The 19,785-nt window shown below is 50.7% G+C and overlaps 2 protein-coding genes across 4 annotated transcripts in view; one reads left to right on the forward strand and one right to left on the reverse strand.

Moving 5' to 3' along the window:
- Positions 1–4,661: 4,661 nt before the first annotated feature.
- Positions 4,662–12,994, reverse strand: LOC135050373 (uncharacterized). The gene is made up of 12 exons (XM_063956838.1): positions 12,971–12,994; positions 12,818–12,893; positions 12,289–12,394; positions 11,580–11,728; positions 10,772–10,874; positions 8,558–8,641; positions 8,259–8,355; positions 7,741–7,820; positions 7,198–7,342; positions 5,708–5,907; positions 5,270–5,398; positions 4,662–4,836 (listed from the first exon to the last, which is right to left on the reverse strand). Exons 2-12 carry the CDS (start codon positions 12,883–12,885, stop codon positions 4,768–4,770), a joined length of 1,230 nt encoding a protein of 409 aa, XP_063812908.1. The 5' UTR covers positions 12,886–12,893; positions 12,971–12,994; the 3' UTR covers positions 4,662–4,767.
- Positions 12,995–13,738: 744 nt separating this feature from the next.
- The window catches only part of POLQ (DNA polymerase theta), a 196,432-nt gene continuing 190,385 nt past the window's right edge, over positions 13,739–19,785 (forward strand). For 2 of the 3 annotated variants that reach the window (XM_063956839.1, XM_063956841.1), the window contains exons 1-2: positions 13,739–13,894; positions 18,063–18,713. In XM_063956839.1, the coding sequence (XP_063812909.1) occupies positions 18,230–18,713 (484 nt within the window). In that variant the 5' untranslated portion in view covers positions 13,739–13,894; positions 18,063–18,229. Of the gene's footprint in view, positions 13,969–18,062; positions 18,714–19,785 lie in introns of all 3 variants that reach the window. The other variant, XM_063956840.1, reaches the window with a different exon arrangement.

A 19,785-nucleotide genomic window follows, 5' to 3' on the forward strand; every position in this document is an offset into this window, starting at 1 on the left:
GATCCAGTCGGACAACATCACGGCAGTCGCCCATGTGAACAGACAGGGCGGCACAAGAAGCAGGAGTGCAATGGCAGAAGCTGCAAGGATTCTTCGCTGGGCAGAGAATCATGTGATAGCACTGTCAGCAGTGTTCATCCCGGGAGTGGACAACTGGGAAGCAGACTTCCTCAGCAGACACGATCTTCACCCGGGAGAGTGGGGACTTCATCCAGAAGTCTTCCACTTGCTGGTAACCCGTTGGGAAAGACCAATGGTGGACATGATGGCGTCTCGCCTCAACAAAAAACTGGACAGGTATTGCGCCAGGTCAAGAGATCCGCAGGCAATAGCTGTGGACGCGCTGGTAACGCCTTGGGTGTACCAGTCGGTGTATGTGTTTCCTCCTCTGCCTCTCATACCAAAAGTATTGAGAATTATACGGCAAAGAGGCGTAAGGACGATACTAGTGGTTCCGGATTGGCCAAGAAGGACTTGGTACCCGGAACTTCAAGAGATGATCACGGAAGATCCGTGGCCTCTACCTCTAAGGAGGGACTTGCTTCAGCAGGGTCCCTGTCTGTTTCAAGACTTACCGCGGCTGCATTTGACGGCATGGCGGTTGAACGCCGGATCCTAAAGGAAAAAGGCATGCCGGAAGAAGTCATTCCTACTTTGATTAAAGCAAGGAAGGAAGTAACCGTGCAACATTATCACCGAATTTGGCGAAAATATGTTGCGTGGTGCGAAGATCGGAGTGCTCCGACGGAGGAATTTCAACTGGGTCGATTCCTACATTTCCTGCAATCAGGATTGTCTATGGGTCTCAAATTGGGATCTATTAAGGTTCAAATTTCGGCCCTGTCGATTTTCTTTCAAAAAGAATTGGCTTCAGTCCCTGAAGTCCAGACCTTTGTTAAGGGAGTGCTACATATACAGCCTCCTGTGGTGCCTCCAGTGGCACCGTGGGATCTCAATGTGGTTTTGGACTTTCTAAAATCTCATTGGTTTGAACCACTAAAGAAGGTGGATTTGAAATATCTCACATGGAAAGTGACCATGCTTCTAGCCCTGGCTTCGGCCAGGAGAGTGTCAGAACTGGCAGCTTTATCTTACAAAAGCCCATATCTGATTTTCCATTCGGACAGGGCAGAACTGCGGACTCGTCCGCATTTTCTCCCTAAGGTGGTGTCAGCATTTCATCTGAACCAGCCTATTGTAGTGCCTGCGGCTACAAGTGACTTGGAGGACTCCAAGTTACTGGACGTTGTCAGAGCATTAAAAATATATATTGCAAGGACAGCTGGAGTCAGAAAATCTGACTCGTTGTTTATATTGTATGCACCCAACAAGATGGGTGCTCCTGCGTCTAAGCAGACGATTGCTCGTTGGATCTGTAGCACAATCCAACTTGCACATTCTGTGGCAGGCCTGCCACAGCCTAAATCTGTAAAGGCCCACTCCACAAGGAAGGTGGGCTCATCTTGGGCGGCTGCCCGAGGGGTCTCGGCATTACAACTTTGCCGAGCAGCTACGTGGTCAGGGGAGAACACGTTTGTAAAATTTTACAAATTTGATACTCTGGCTAAGGAGGACCTGGAGTTCTCTCATTCGGTGCTGCAGAGTCATCCGCACTCTCCCGCCCGTTTGGGAGCTTTGGTATAATCCCCATGGTCCTTTCAGGAACCCCAGCATCCACTAGGACGATAGAGAAAATAAGATTTTACTTACCGATAAATCTATTTCTCGGAGTCCGTAGTGGATGCTGGGCGCCCATCCCAAGTGCGGATTATCTGCAATAATTGTACATAGTTATTGTTACCTAATTCGGGTTATTGTTGAAGGAAGCCATCTTTCAGAGGCTCCGCTGTTATCATACTGTTAACTGGGTTTAGATCACAAGTTGTACGGTGTGATTGGTGTGGCTGGTATGAGTCTTACCCGGGATTCAAAATCCTCCCTTATTGTGTACGCTCGTCCGGGCACAGTACCTAACTGGAGTCTGGAGGAGGGTCATAGGGGGAGGAGCCAGTGCACACCACCTGATCTGGAAAAGCTTTACTTTTTGTGCCCTGTCTCCTGCGGAGCCGCTATTCCCCATGGTCCTTTCAGGAACCCCAGCATCCACTACGGACTCCGAGAAATAGATTTATCGGTAAGTAAAATCTTATTTTTATCAGGATGGCATTTTATGGTCACATTTCCCCTACAGCCATCAGCAAACAGTCTAACCCCATTCACGCAGGTCCCAGCCAGCAACGCACAAACTGTACAGAGCGAGTGATGGCGGCTGTAAGCTCTTCTGCCTAAACTGGAAAATACTGCGGCACAGAGAAAATGCTTTTGCGACCAAAAAGTTAGCAATTGGGCAAAGCCATGTGCACTGCAGGGGGGGGCAGATGTAACATGTGCAGAGAGAGTTCGATTTGGGTGGGTTATTTTGTGTCTGTGCAGGGTAAATACTGGCTGCTTTATTTTTACACTGCAATTTAGATTTCAGTTTGAACACACCCCACCCAAATCTAACTCTCTCTGCACATGTTATATCTGTTCCTGCAGTGCACATGGTTTTGACAATTTGGGGAGGTATTCAATTAACACTTTTTGCCCATTTTTAGGTTGAATTTACATTTCACCTATTCAATGCCAGTGACATTTTAAATCTGGCACCGGCGAAAACCATGTGTAACTGCAAATTCGCCGCCGATACATGTGTTTTGGCAAATTTGTGGGCATTATCGGTGCAATTTTCACCCATGCAGATTAGGGAAAAAAAAACAAAAACGTGAAATGGCGTGGGCGAAAACGGATAAACGGGCGAAAATGCCCACAACTGAATACCATGTGTTGAATTCGTGCCTTTTCTTGACTAGTTGAAAAAACGCCACTTAATTGAATACCCCCTTAGTGTGCTTTTTTTGGTTTGCTAACAACTGAATAACCCGTTTCCCTTTATACACAATTTAGAATGACCTACGCAATGCTCTGTAGATATGAGGGCAATAATTCAGAAATAAACTTCCACCCATCTAAAAGAGTCTAATGAGGAATGTTTATTATTCTCCTTTCTTATTCTGTAGCTCAGGCAATCCCAATCATGGTCCTCACAACACACACATTGGCCGATCCGTCGCCGAGCTGCCCGACGGCAGATACGGCCGACCCGGCGGCGGAGGGGCAGTGACGGGGGGAGTGAAGTTTCTTCACTCCCCCCGTCTCCCGGCTGCATTGAAGTGCAGGCAACTATGGACGAGATCGTCCATATTGGCCTGCATGTACAGCCGACGGGGGACCAGCGTTGAACGAGCGCGGGGCAGCGTATCGTTCATCGCTGGTGCCTCCACACTGAAAGATATGAACGGTATCTCGTTCATTAATAAACAAGATCGTTCATATCTTTGACTGATATCGGCCAGTGTGTAGGGCCTATTACCACAAGTTTAATGATAACCATACCTGAACACAGGTGATGTAGTGCCTCCGTTATTTTGATTTAACCATCTGTGCTCAAGCATGGATATCCTGTAAACATTACTTTCAGTGTGCCTTGGGGACAGAGGTTGGGAATGCCTGTAGCAGGGGGGAACACAGATATGGCCTGAGACACGCACCCACCCATGTACAGTACATCCGAGACACGCACCCACCCATGTACAGTACATCCGAGACACGCACCCACCCATGTACAGTACATCAGAGACACGCACCCACCCATGTACAGTACATCCGAGACACGCACCCACCCATGTACAGTACATCCGAGACACGCACCCACCCATGTACAGTACATCCGAGACACGCACCCGACCATGTACAGTACATCCGAGACACGCACCCACCCATGTACAGTACATCCGAGACACGCACCCGACCATGTACAGTACATCCGAGACACGCACCCACACTGTACATACATCAGAGACACGCACCCACCCATGTATAGTACATCCGAGACACGCACCCACCCATGTATAGTACATCAGAGATACGCACCCACCCATGTACAGTACATCCGAGACACGCACCCACCCATGTACAGTACATCCGCGACACGCACCCACCCATGTACAGTACATCCGCGACACGCACCCACCCATGTACAGTACATCCGAGACACGCACCCACCCATGTACAGTACATCCGAGACACGCACACACCGATGTATAGTACATCCGAGACACGCACACACACTGTACATACATCCGAGACACGCACCCACCCATGTACAGTACATCCGAGACACGCACCCACCCATGTACAGTACATCCGAGACACGCACCCACCCATGTACAGTACATCCGAGACACGCATCCACCCACGTATAGTACATCCAAGACACGCACCCACCCATGTATAGTACATCCAAGACACGCACCCACCCATGTACAGTACATCCGCGACACGCACCCACCCATGTACAGTACATCCGAGACACGCACCCACCCATGTACAGTACATCCGGGAGACACACCCACACTGTATGGTACGTCTGAGGGACACCCCCACACATATGTATAGTATGTCTGAGACACGCACCCACGCTGTACATACACCTGGGACACGCACCCACACACGTATAGTACGTCTGAGAGACCCTTGTCTGAGGCATGAATGACCCCAATAACGAGCAATGTAAGGGGACCCATCATCTCCCCCAGAGACTACAACAACATTCAGGACACTTTGTGCTGATAATAGTTTATTAATAAATAATGAGTAATTAATATTGGGGCCACACACTGGCAGCATTGGGGCGTTGTCCTCTTCTCACCCCCCCCTCCGTCTCCTCTAGGTCCGCGTGGCGTTTAGATCGGTCTCAGTCCGGTTGATTTGCCGAGTGACCTGCTGTATAAGTACCTGCAAATAGCGGACAGGAGAGCTGTAGAATAGGGTAACTCCATCTGTGGCACTACAAGTCCTGCAATGCCTGAGGCTGGCAAAACATTGCTGGGACTTCTAGTTCTACTGTGGCTGCACCAGTTGCCTGTGCTTTGAGATTTCACACAGCTTCCCTTCTCTCCCTGTACCCTTCTTTCTGCAAGGCGTCCACAGGGGATTGTGGGGTGCACAGGGAAATGCCACAAGAGGAAACGCCTTTCAGTATTTCCATATATAACAGAACGCAACCTACACAAGGTGGGATCTGTCTCAGACTATGTTCTACCATCTGCGGACTATAACTAGTCACCGACTAACCCACTAGTGCAACAGTATCAGCAATACCGGTCATAACGGCAATTGTACAGAGGAGAAAACCTTTGTTGTTTAATTCTGAATAAAACACACTCACATTAACCTTGTCCTGGCACAGGGAGATGCCAGTCTGTATGTGGCTCCAGCAGCTCCTGGCGCCATCTGCCGGGCGTCCCCGGTCAGGTCTGTGAGCAGGGTCCTCCGCTCTGCGACGTTTATTCTGTGACTTGGGGGAAGGGATGAGAAAAAAAAAAAAAAAAAGAAAGTTAAATGAAACATGGGGAGGGGGCGACTGAGGGGAAACAAAACCCACAACCGTCTATAAGGGTCTTCCCACAGGATAAACCGACATGGCAGGTAATCCAACAAGGGGGAGAAGTATCAAGCCATTTACAGAGCTGAGAAGTGGACAAGTCGCAGCCAATCAGCTCTGAGGGAGCATCTATCAAGCGCATTGTATAACACGATAGGGGGAGATGCATCAAGTCATATCAACCAATAGGCTTCTACCCAAGACAAGTTCTCAATCACGTACAGGCGGAGTCTCATCACACCGCAACCTGTCTGACCACAGTACGTCCACGTTCCACGCCCACTGTTCCCAGGGACTGTCCAGGACGTGAAGGTCCCACTCCTCCATCTTCTCTAGATCACTGCTCACCAGGGAAGACCTCCGCTGACCCACAAGAGTCCTCGATGAGACGCTTCCTTGTTTAATGGCTTTCAGCTCTAGATCTGCAATGGGAGAATGATCCCTGTCAGGCTGGTGTCACACAAGCACAGGAAGCTGTCAGCGAGTTCCCATTGACTTCTGGGTCATAGGGGCTAATTCAGGCATGATCGCAGCTGTGTTTTCACATAGCGGGCGAACAGGTCTGAACTGCGCATGCGTAGGTGCCGCAGTGCGCTGGCGCATGCCAGAGATGTGATCGGCGTTTCAGCCCAGCGATAGTCTCTCTCGGATTGACAGGCAGAGGCGTTTGCTGGGCGGGAGGGGGTGGGCCGGAGGCGTTGGGGTGACGTCACACGCAGCCGCTGCGACCCGGAGAGCGACAGGTAGCTCCCTGCCAGTGTGCTGGAGCTGCGCTGGCTGTGGTTACTCTTCAGGTACAAAAGCATCGCCGCCGTGCGATGCTTTTGTACCTGTGCGGGGGAGGGGGCATAGCCAGACATGCGGGGTGGACTAGCCCTGTGCTGGACGTCCCCCCCCCCCCCCCGCATGTCTGTGAAAGTGATCGTGGATGTGCTACATTTAGCACGTCTGAATTACCCCCATAGTGTTCAGACTTCAGGAGACTTCTGACAAATATCTCCTAAATCTCCCACATCTGCAGTGAAAAGGCTTCTTGCCACAGACCAGGGCCCGCCTCCGCCACAGACCAGGGCCCGCCTCCGCCACAGACCAGGGCCCGCCTCCGCCACAGACCAGGGCCCGCCTCCGCCACAGACCAGGGCCCGCCTCCGCCACAGACCAGGGCCCGCCTCCGCCACAGACCAGGGCCCGCCTCCGCCACAGACCGCATTTTTTTTCTTTCCCTTATCACATAAGTTATGGTTAACTGGGGTAGGACACAGCTTGTATAGAGTCATTTGCTAATGACAGTAAGTACGTGGGAAATCTATTAATTAGTGGCAAGCCATTATCCCTGCTTTTCACAGCAATAAAACTGGTTAATGCCAGTTTACCAATCCAAAGCAACCCCCCTCCAGGCTTCCCCTCCACCGCAGACCAGCGTTGCTGCAGAAGGCGACCGTTATAAACACTACTCCGTCTTGTATGTGACAGACCACAGAACACGGCAATACAGCCATTTACAGGGTCTTCCACAGAATCTGATAACTGTAGTATTTACCCTGTATAACAGCACTACCTGGCCTGTAAGCTCTGAATACGCAATACCTGCTCTCCTCACCATTCAGGGTCTCACTACTGCCCTCCTCTCCCCAACCGCTGCCCGGGAACGCCAAACCCTGATCCGGATAGGGATCTGTATACTCAGGACACAACGACCAGCCGACACCTACTGGCTCTCTCCAGATGTCGTGTTACGTCCTGCGCTCGGCGCTCCAGGCCACACAAACGGGACTCTATATCCATGAGGTAGAGCTGGTGGTCCTCCAAGTCAGTCTTCAGAGAGTTCTTCAGCTCCCGGATTGAGACCAAATATCCCTGTTTGAGAGGAAAAGTAATTAGAACATCAAAAAGACCCCAGATATTTATGTCCTCAAACACAGCAGAGACCCAACACCAGGTGCAGGCATTACGCAGCGACACCTCCGTGACAGAGTCCACGACAAGATGGCCGCGATATCTTACAAAGGAAAATGGTAGTAGCCCCATACCAGTCGCTTACAGTGTGGAGGCAGCCATTTTGTGTATTCAACTGCTTGAATTGGCAGGCAGGATACCAACTCACACCCCAAAATGGATGCCTCCACCAGAGGCGGGAGACCCTACATTCTAACCAGAAAAGTGGAAACTTGTCTTCAGGGCAGGACCAGGTATTTGCCCTGGATACTGGCACCAGATGGGTGTACGACAGTAATGGGGCGGCACGTCAGTCTCACCCGTCTCGGTCTTTGGTCGGACCGCACATCCTTCTCGGTTAAGTCTTTGCACCTGGCCTGGCTCAGGTTATACAGGCATTCTGAGGAGACAATGGCCATGGCAAATTTGGGACCGGATGCGGTTGCAGTTCTCAATGTATATTCCTTACTTCTGTCACTTTTATAACACAACTTTGTAATAGTCCCAGGCTTATCAATAATCTGCTGGTAGCAGAGTGTAATACCCACTACTGCCGAGGGGCTGACAGCCACTGACATAGGTGAGAGGGGCCAGCAGATGCCAGTGGCCCATCCACCACTGCACAGATATATACAGGCCAGTAGGGGAAGGAACCTGGAAGTAGCTGGTCAGAGTATTGGAGCTGCTGCCTCCTGCAGGATGGTCAGAGTATTGCAGCTTGCTGACCATGCAGCGTAGCTTCTCTGCACCAAATGAGCCCCTGATATCCCCTTACTGCTGTCCTCCCCCTGTAATAACCAAAAACAGCCCAGGGTGCCCCCTTGTCAGCCCGACTCACCAGCTGGGAAGTCTGTCCCGTGCTCCTGAGGCCTCCTGCCCGGCGTACAATGATTGTGGCATGTCTGGCTCTTGCCCACAGGACTCTGACAAGAAACCTGAGAGGAGAGATGCATTATGGGGTCAGGGCGACGTTGTGCCATTATGTGGCAGAGAACAGACACCGGGAGAGACGGGAACTCCAGAAAACAAAACAGCAAATACAATTCTGGCTGAAGTAGAGTGTCTATATCAATGCTGGCAGTAAATGACCAGATAGACTGTCATAACACATTATACTGACCATACAAACACACATACCCTGTGCTCCGGCTCCGCTGCCCAGCGCTTTCCACAGGAATACTGCATCTGGCGGGGACCCGGCATCCATGTTGTACTGTATACCTGTACCCAGGGGTGTAACAAAGACATCTGGAAGCTTCCTGTGACACTTACAGCAATATGTCCAAAGCCAGAGGCCAGGATTTGTGGTAAGGTCCCACAGGCCCAGACACAGAACATTAATCACCACACCATCAATCCCCCCCCACACCTCACTTAACCATGACCAGATTATGTCACACAGAAACGGACAGTGCATTTTGTATAGTACATGTATGACCCAGTGCAACGCTCTGTCCACAACGCAGCCAGGGGTGCAAATACGCAAAGTGAGAGATGAAGGGCAGAGCGTTTGGGAGCAAACGGTCAATTGTCATTTGCTCACAAATATAACTGGACTTTTGTTTACACCAGACAGACTGGACAGATATCTGTAGGTGTGTACTCAGCCTTATGGTCATCACAATTAGGATTACGGACAGGCGCAAAGACGGTATCCGACATGAAGGTTGTGTATAAGCAAGCCCTAAACCCTACGGTATCATTATTATCATCATCATCATCATCCTTTATTTATATGGCGCCACAAGGGTTCCGCAGCGCCCAATTACAGAGTACATAAACAAATAATCAAACAGGAAACCAGCAACTTACAGTTGATGACAGTATAGGACAAGTACAGGGTAAATAAACATAGCTACATCAGCAGATGACACTGGAATAAGTATCAGGTGGCAGAAGACTGCTGGATTTGGTGCAGTTGAAGATTATTAAAGTAAGAAAGGATAATCACATGAGGGAAGAGGGCCCTGCTCGTGAGAGCTTACATTCTAAAGGGGAGGGGTAGACAGACATGGGTGACACAGATGGGGTACATAGAGAGCGTGGAACAGAGGGTTAGGATGAGATGTGGCTGGGTTTGGTGAAGAAGTGGGTCTTGAGAGCCCGTTTGAAGTTTTGTAGAGAGGTGGAGAGTCTGAGGGGGAGAGGTAGGGAATTCCAGAGAAGTGGTGCAGCACGTGAAAAATCTTGGAGGTAGGAGTGGGAGGAAGTAATCAGTAGACAGGAGTGTCGGCGTGCATTAGCAGAGCGAAGAGGACGGGTGGGAGTGTGAAAGGGTTAAAGCTCGTCTCTGCTTCAATGTCATAGAATTGCTTGTGTTATAGAACTTAATGTTCCAGCACATTTTTTGCTACTGTCCTTGTCTGTTATCTTTTTTATACCGTGTGAATAACCTTCCTATTTGAGTAACAACTTGCCCATATATGCATATCCTTCCACTGCGGCAGTTCCTAGCCAATCATGTTATGTTAGCCCCCTTTTTGTGTTCTGTCCAATTAGTTATTGACTTTGGATATACACGCCCTAAATCCTTTCTTTTATATACTTTTGTTAAACCAACAATAAACAGTGTGAATCTTTACTGCTTGTGTTGTGCATGTTACTTGTAGCTAAAGGTTTACACTCACGGACGTCAAAGAGGCTATCACATCGAGGGTTAAAGAATAGAGGAGGAATCCTTTCAGAGTGTAAAGGGAGATAAGGTCAGAGATGTAGATGGGAGAGGAGTGGGTGAGGGCTTTGTAAGTGTGAGAAGCTTGAAATGGATTGTGAAAGGGAAGGGGAGCCAGTGAAGGTCTAGTAAGAGAGGAGAGGTGGACGTAGTGCGTTTGGTGAGGAAGATGATCCGGGCAGCAGCATTGAGGATAGATTGGAGTGGAGAGAGGTATTTGTCAGGAATGCCAGTCAGGAGGAGATTACAGTAGTCCAGTCTGGAGATGACGAGTGAGTGGATGAGGGTCTTAGTAGCATCCTGGAAATATTTTTTAGATGAAAACGGCAGGTTTGTGAGAGGTGCTGAATGTGTGGTGTGAAGGAGAGGGAGGAGTCAAGGATTACTCCAAGACAGCGCACTTGGGGGCTAGAGGAGATAGTAGTGCCATCAATAGATAATGAGATTGTAGGAGGTGAGGTTATGCGGGAGGGTGGGAAGATGATCAGCTCGGTCTTAGACATGCTAGGTGTAAGAAAGCGCTGGGACATCCAGGAAGAGGTAGCAGAGAGACAGTTGGAGATACGAGTGAGGAGAGCAGGGGAGAGGTCTGGAGAGGAAAGATAGATTTGGGAATCATCAGCATAGAGATGATATTGGAAACCAAATGAACTAATGGTATCATGAACTCAGGACCTTACCGGTAAGAGTTCCTGTAACCGGGGAGCTTCTGCGAAGAGTCTGCGCCAGCAGCAGGTAGATTCCAGCTGGAAGAACAGCTCACTGAGCAGATCACCAGGAGATCTGTGGGAAGTAAATGGGGAACAAGGTATAATACAGAGCAGAAGAGGGTGAGGACGTTGGGGTGAGGAGAAGACATTGGCAAGTGCACAAGTGATGGACGGTCTCCATGCAAACATGTGCAGCCCAGAGCCGCCATACATTGGTCTCAACTGTTCACTTGTGCCAGTAAAGGTTACGGAATATTGGTCAGCTGGGTCTTGTAGTTCTACAACATCTGGCGAAACTCCAGATTACCTAAAGCTGGACATATTTAACCGGATTCAGATGTGCTTGGACAGCATCACTGTTGCTTCATTGGAAGGATGCATCTGTATAAGTAGATGCCTCCTGCATGAATGTGTGATCCAGTTCTGCACCCTCAGCCACCCAAATGACCCATGCTGCAGCTCTAACCAAGAGGCCAGGAAATCTCCTTCTTCCAAGAGATTCAAAGCTTCCAAGGCTGCATTTCACCCGGTATTACCCAACCACAAAACCTGCGTAGACCATAGGTGTCCTGGATTAAAGGGACATCATGACAAACCCATAACATGTAAAACACCTGTGTGGCTGCAGATGAGGGTATCTGGCTAGCTTCCCCAATACCAGTTTAGCTCTACAGGTGAACCTCAGCGGATGTAGATCTGAGACAACCGTTCAGCCAGTCTCTAGATCTGAGAGGTTCGTCCTACGAGGGTTTGGAGAAAGTAGGTAGATTATACTCACCCTGAACCCCCATATAGACCAGAGAGCTCTTCACGCTGTCCAAGGAACTGGAACACTGGGTGGAGAAACGCGTCTGAAGAATATGAATGCTGCATGGAAGACTCCCGACACCCGCACGTCCTGGGAATATTTTGGGAACAACCAAGAAACTACGGAAGAAAGTACATGTAGCTTGTTAGTTGTTCATACAAAGTAATTGGTTACCCCTCATCTCAAATAGGACATCTCCATTACGGCACTAAGCCCTGATTTGGCGACGCACGTAATGGTGATATTGGACGCAGTGGAGACTAAGTCCCACTGGCCACGCGCCAGGATATAGAGTGCAGAGTTGGAGCTGCGAATGAGGCGTATGGGAGACACGTGGTCTAAGAATGTATAGAATACGTATAGTGGGCGTTCCGGGTGATGACGAGGTGGCTTAGCACATGGACATGTCTGCAGAACTGTAAAAGTAACAGACATGTATCATGGGGTGGTGGGGGGTTCCTGCCCAAATGAGCTTAGCATCTGTGATGTCTATGTACCAAGCCTTGGAGAGAGATAAAGTACCAGATAATCCGCTCCTGCCAGCCACGTTACAGGCCGTGTTACAAATATGGCAGTTAGGAGCTGGTTAGTAAATAGACCCCTATAAACGATTTCATATGGGAATACAAGAAAAAGCTTCCAGGAGAGGGGGGAACGGTGAGACATCGCATTGTGTTACCTCGTGCAGAAGGCTCACACACTCCCGGAGAGACGCTCTGTATGAGGAGTGTACCGGGGTCTGCGTCTTCTTCCTCCACAGCTTCATTAGGTCACTGATATGGTGCCTGGAGAGACGTTTGTACATACAGATTATAGCGAAGGTCGCAGGCTGCTACCTAGAGATAAATCGCCTTCCCATATTGCTTGTGTTACAAGTAGAATTAGTAATGATAAAAATAACCTTATAGTTTACTAAACAGGGAACTAGCAGCATGGCAGAGGAGGACCACTATAAGTGCACACTTAATAAACACAAGGAACTGTATCACTGAAGTGCAGCATTATAAATCCACTGTTCAGCACAACCCTGAGTAATGAATACTGCAGAACAGTTTTTTTTAACCCTTTCAGAACAGGTAGAGAGAACTGTGTGATCTCGTCCATGGAAAGCGGATTGCCTGACGGAAGCAATAATAGTGGACAAGGTGACGTTACCTGCGCCATTAGTACTGACTGGACAGGCCTAACCACGAACACACAATTGTTACCTATGAACGTTCTTTGCTTTAGCGCTTGCCGGAGGCCAGGAAAGTTTCCGGTGGAATTTCTGCTCCATGCTTGGCACTAACGGGTGCAATACAATATGGATTAGGAAACAATACGTCGCACCCACTTACACATCTCCCAATAGAGAGACTCACCCCCCAGGCTGCCACATGGGTAACATCCCCCCGGGTAGTGGCAGAGAGTTACCCAGCCTCACATTTAGTTACCCCAGACCCTCCGATATAATACCCCCCCCCATATAGCAATACTCTGCCCCCTGACTGCTGAATGAGTGACCGGGACAGGGGGTGGGGGTGCAACGCCCTATAGGGGTACCCGCAACACCACATTCATTATTATAGGACATGTGAGGGGGAAAAAGGGAGAACATTGGGACGCGTGGCATTATTATTTGGGGGGGGGGGACACCAGCCACCTGTGGTATCCTGAGCTCGGTCACACCCTGGAGAGCGGCTGCCTGCAGCCAGGATCCCTACAGCCTATTTATAAGGTAGGGATCACCAGCTGAGCCAATCCCACATTAACCCCTTGCAGGATGGTAATTAGCAGAGCAGGGGTGTTGCTATGACTACCAGCTACAGCAGTGACACAGTGTGTACAGTGCTGGCAAGGACTTGTGCTCATGTATACAGCAGGTGTGGTGAAACTACAAGTGTCAGCATGGCAGCAATCCATACTTGCCTACCTGACCCTCTCCATGAGGGAGAAAATGCTCTGTTCCTGGACTTTCCTGATAATGTATGATTGCCATCACCTGTGGTGAGCTAGTTCATTGATAAGAAAGGTGTTTCACCACAGGTGATGGCAATCATACATTACCAGGAAAGTCCAGGAACAGAGCATTTTCTCCCTCATGGAGAGGGTCAGGTAGGCAAGTATGCAGCAATCAGGCTGTGGGAGGAGGCGTCACAAATGGTGATGCCAGGAACCAACATGGCGGCGCCGGGCTCGGAGTGACATCACGGGACGCAGGAGACTGACGCGCGGAGTTTGAACCAGGCAGAGCGGCGGCTGCCGGGGGAGCTCGGGCAGAGGTGGCCCGGTAATGATGGGGCGAGGTAGGTGCCGTTGGTGTGATAGGCGGGTGGGGGTGACCATTCCAGCCAGAGATGGGAGTGATCGTTCTGCACAGGTGCCGACCATTCTAGAGAGGGGGTGACCATTCTATACATGGGGGGTGACCATTCTATACATGGGGTGTGAGGGGGTGACCATTCTATACATGGGGGTGCGAGGGGGTGACCATTCTATACATGGGGGTGCGAGGGGGTGACCATTCTATACATGGGGGTGCGAGGGGCGACCATTCTATACATGGGGGTGCGAGGGGGTTACCATTCTATACATGGGGGTGCGAGTGGCGACCATTCTATACATGGGGGTGCGAGGGGGTGACCATTCTATACATGGGGGTGCGAGGGGGTGACCATTCTATACATGGGGGTGCGTGGGGGTGACCATTCTATGCATGGGGGTGCGAGGGGGTGACCATTCTATACATGGGGGTGCGAGGGGCGACCATTCTATACATGGGGGTGCGTGAGAGTGACCATTCTATACATGGGGGTGCGAGGGAGTGACCATTCTATACATGGGGGTGCGTGGGAGTAACCATTCTATGGAAGGGGGTGTGTGGGAGTGACCATTCTATACATGGGGGTGTGAGGTAGTGACCATTCTATACATGGGGTGTGAGGGAGTGACCATTCTATACATGGGGGTGCGTGGGAGTGACCATTCTATACATGGGGTGTGAGGGGGTGACCATTCTATACATGGGGGTGCGAGGGAGTGACCATTCTATACATGGGGGTGCGTGGGAGTATCCATTCTATGGAAGGGGGTGTGTGGGAGTGACCATTCTATACATGGGGGTGTGAGGTAGTGACCATTATGTACATGGGGTGTGAGGGAGTGACCATTCTATACATGGGGGTGCGTGGGAGTGACCATTCTATGCATGGGGTTGCGAGGGAGGGACCATTCTATACATGGGGGTGCGAGGGAGGGACCATTCTATACATGGGGGTGCGAGGGAGTGACCATTCTATACATGGGGGTGCGAGGGAGTGACCATTCTATACATGGGGGTGCGAGGGAGTGACCATTCTATACATGGGGTGCGTGGGAGTGACCATTCTATACATGGGGGGGGGGAGTTGCCATTCTGTACATGGGGTGCTTGGGAGTGACCATTCTGTACATGGGGGTGCTTGGGAGTGACCATTCTATACATGGGGTTGTGTGGGAGTGGCCATTCTATACATGGGGTTGTGTGGGAGTGGCCATTCTATACATGGGGGTGTGTGGGGAGTGACCATTCTATACATGGGGGTGTGTGGGAGTGACCATTCTGGAGGGGAGGGGAAGGGTGTGTGTGGGGGGGGGGACTATTGGGAGAAGAAAAAGGGTGAGTGGGGCTGACCATTGTTGAGGGAAGGGGGTGTGTGGGAGTGACCATTCTGTAGAAGGGTGTGTGTGTGGGAGTATCCATTCTATAAAAGGGTGTGTGTGGGAATATCCATTCTATGGAAGGGGGTGTGTGGGAGTGACCATTCTATACATGGGGGTGTGTGGGAGTGACCATTCTATACATGGGGGTATGTGGGAGTGACCATTCTATACATGGGGGTATGTGGGAGTGACCATTCTATACATGGGGGTATGTGGGAGTGACCATTCTATACATGGTGGTGTAAGGGAGTGACCATTCTGTACATGGGGTGTGAGGGAGTGACCATTCTATACATGGGGGTGCGTGGGAGTGACCATTCTATGCATGGGGTTGCGAGGGAGGGACCATTCTATACATGGGGGTGCGAGGGAGGGACCATTCTATACATGGGGGTGCGAGGGAGTGACCATTCTATACATGGGGTGCGTGGGAGTGACCATTCTATACATGGGGGGGGGGGGGGGAGTTGCCATTCTGTACATGGGGGTGCTTGGGAGTGACCATTCTGTACATGGGGGTGCTTGGGAGTGACCATTCTGTACATGGGGGTGCTTGGGAGTGGCCATTCTATACATGGGGTTGTGTGGGAGTGACCATTCTATACATGGGGGTGTGTGGGGAGTGACCATTCTATACATGGGGGTGTGTGGGAGTGACCATTCTGGAGGGGAGGGGAAGGGTGTGTGTGTGGGGGGGGGACTATTGGGAGAAGAAAAAGGGTGAGTGGGGCTGACCATTGTTGAGGGAAGGGGGTGTGTGGGAGTGACCAATTTTGTAGAAGGGTGTGTGTGTGGGAGTATCCATTCTATAAAAGGGTGTGTGTGGGAATATCCATTCTATGGAAGGGGGTGTGTGGGAGTGACCATTCTATACATGGGGGTATGTGGGAGTGACCATTCTATACATGGGGGTATGTGGGAGTGACCATTCTATACATGGTGGTGTGAGGGAGTGACCATTCTATACATGGGGTGTGAGGGAGTGACCATTCTATACATGGGGGTGCGTGGGAGTGACCATTCTATACATGAGGGTGCGTGGGAGTGACCATTCTATGCATGGGGTTGCGAGGGAGGGGACCATTCTATACATGGGGTGCGAGGGAGGGACCATTCTATACATGGGGGTGCGAGGGAGTGACCATTCTATACATGGGGGTGCAAGGGAGTGACCATTCTATACATGGGGGTGCAAGGGAGTGACCATTCTATACATGGGGTGCGTGGGAGTGACCATTCTATACATGGGGGGGAGTTGCCATTCTGTACATGGGGGTGCTTGGGAGTGACCATTCTGTACATGGGGGTGCTTGGGAGTGACCATTCTATACATGGGGTTGTGTGGGAGTGGCCATTCTATACATGGAGTTGTGTGGGAGTGACCATTCTATACATGGGGGTGTGTGGGGAGTGACCATTCTATACATGGGGGTGTGTGGGAGTGACCATTCTGGAGGGGAGGGGAAGGGGGTGTTTGTGTGTGGGGGGGACTATTGGGAGAAGAAAAAGGGTGAGTGGGGCTGACCATTGTTGAGGGAAGGGGGTGTGTGGGAGTGACCAATTTTGTAGAAGGGTGTGTGTGTGGGAGTATCCATTCTATAAAAGGGTGTGTGTGGGAATATCCATTCTATGGAAGGGGGTGTGTGGGAGTGACCATTCTATACATGGGGGTATGTGGGAGTGACCATTCTATACATGGGGGTATGGGGGTATGTGGGAGTGACCATTCTATACATGGTGGTGTGAGGGAGTGACCATTCTGTACATGGTGGTGTGAGGGAGTGATCATTCTATACATGGGGTGCTTGGGAGTAACCATTCTATACATGGGGGTGTGTGGGAGTGACCATTCTGTACATGGGGGTGCTTGGGAGTGACCATTCTGTACATGGGGGTGTGTGGGAGTGACCATTCTATACATGGGGGTGTGTGGGAGTGACCATTCTATACATGGGGTTGTGTGGGAGTGACCATTCTATACATGGGGGTACGTGGGAGTGACCATTCTATACATGGGGGTACGTGGGAGTGACCATTCTATACATGGGGGTATGTAGGAGTGACCATTCTATACATGGTGGTGTGAGGAAGTGACCATTCTATACATGGTGGTGTGAGGGAGTGACCGTTCTCTAGAAGGGTGTGTGTGGGAGTGGCTGTTCTCTAGAAGGGTGTGGGTGACCATTATGGAGAGGGGTGTGTGGGAGTGACCGTTCTATAGAAGGGGGTGTATATGGGGGTGACCATTCTATAGAAGGATGTGGGTGACCATTCTATAGAAGGGTGTGGGTGACCATTATGGAGAGGGGTGTGTGGGAGTGACCGTTCTATAGAAGGGGGTGTATATGGGGGTGACCATTCTATAGAAGGATGTGGGTGACCATTCTATAGAAGGGTGTGGGTGACCATTATGGAGAGGGGTGTGTGGGAGTGACCGTTCTATAGAAGGGGGTGTATATGGGGGTGACCATTCTATAGAAGGATGTGGGTGACCATTCTATAGAAGGGTGTGGGTGACCATTATGGAGAGGGGTGTGTGGGAGTCACCGTTCTATAGAAGGGGGTGTATATGGGGGTGACCATTCTATAGAAGGGTGTGGGTGACCATTATGGAGAGGGGTGTGTGGGAGTCACCGTTCTATAGAAGGGGGTGTATATGGGGGTGACCATTCTATAGAAGGATGTGGGTGACCATTCTATAGAAGGGTGTGGGAGTGACCATTGTGCTCTGCTGTCAGATCTCTTATTACAGTCTTCCTGTTTCCGTCACAGAACTGTCTCCCCCGGAGGACGACCATTCTGCTGCAACGCTCCCCACCTTATGTCTTCCTGGTGCAAGTGACAATGTAACCTATAAAACCAAAGTATCCAGATTACGGCGCGTTCCATTGTATGAATAACCCGGCCTGGCAGCTGATGAATGAGGCGCCGGTAACCACATGATGCAGGCGTCACACGGGCCGCCGGCAGCTCCGGGGACTAGCGCCAAGCTGGCAAATATCTTATTTGGTGGTTTGACCTTAAATGAAAGTAACGGTAAAGCCAAGATGAAAGCGGTTCTGGGGCCTCACAACAGCCGCAAACGCAATCGCCCCCGTTCCCTGTCCAGCCCCGGGTCAGAAGACTCCACAAGTCCCTCAACGTCAAAGAGGGCTGCGCTGCATACCAAGTACAGTAAGTCCCGACCCCAGGGGGTTCCTCACAGGCCCCCGAGAGCTGGAGGGATCAAGGAGCAGCCCGGGGACTCCAGCACCATCTCAAGCTCTAACGAAAACTACATCTTGTTCAGCCCGGCGCAGCAGGCGTCCATACTGCAGAAGAAGAGGCAGGAGCAGAGCGCAAGGGCCAACCTGTCTGTGTCTGTTCTAGCACCCCCTACTGGTCTGGACCGCACACTGCTGGAGTCCAGCCTTTCTGCCACAGGTAAATATGCCTTGCGTGTTCTTCACTGCCCTCCATGCGGGGTTCACTTATTATCAGCTGCGTTTTATATTTCACTTTGGGGGTTATTCAGAGCTGTTAGCAACCAAAAAAGGTAGCAGTTGGGCAAAACCGTGTGCACTGCAGGTGGGGCAGATGGGACCCAGTGCCGGCCAGACAGCTGAGACGCAGGTTTCCTGACGTCACTGGCCCCCATCCCTCTGTTTCAGTCAACCAATCCGCACATTGCTTTTATACAAAACAAGTCCGCCAAGATGACAGTCACTCTGTGTCCGCTCTGTTATATCAGCGCCTCCTCCTGACATGGTAGCCGGTTGCAGAGGAGGAATGGAGCCAAGTTAATGATGATGACGAAACATCTCACGTTTGGCTGTATACTTACATATAAACACCCAGCTATTACATGTATATACTCAGCTCTGTAATACGCACAATGTGAGATACAGTATATAGGGGGTCATTCCGAGTTGATCTCTCGCTAGCTACGTTTAGCAGCCGTGCAAACGCATTGTCGCTGCCCACGGGGGAGTGTATTTTCACTTTGCAGAAGTGCAAACGCCTGTGCAGCAGAGCGGCTGCAAACACATTTCTCTGACGTCCTAAGTGGATGCTGGGACTCCGTAAGGACCATGGGGAATAGCGGCTCCGCAGGAGACTGGGCACAACTAAAGAAAGCTTAAGGACTACCTGGTGTGCACTGGCTCCTCCCACTATGACCCTCCTCCAGACCTCAGTTAGAATCTTGTGCCCGGCTGAGCTGGATGCACACTAGGGGCTCTCCTGAGCTCCTAGAAAAGAAAGTATATTTTAGGTTTTTTATTTTCAGTGAGATCTGCTGGCAACAGACTCACTGCAGCGAGGGACTAAGGGGAGAAGAAGCGAACCTACCTGCTTGCAGCTAGTTTGGGCTTCTTAGGCTACTGGACACCATTAGCTCCAGAGGGATCGAACACAGGACCCGACCTCGATCGTCCGGTCCCGGAGCCGCGCCGCCGTCCCCCTTACAGAGCCAGAAGCATGAAGATGGTCCTGAAAATCGGCGGCAGAAGACTTC

Source organism: Pseudophryne corroboree, chromosome 2 (genome assembly GCF_028390025.1).
Source record: "Pseudophryne corroboree isolate aPseCor3 chromosome 2, aPseCor3.hap2, whole genome shotgun sequence".
Taxonomy (NCBI): Eukaryota; Metazoa; Chordata; class Amphibia; order Anura; family Myobatrachidae; genus Pseudophryne; species Pseudophryne corroboree.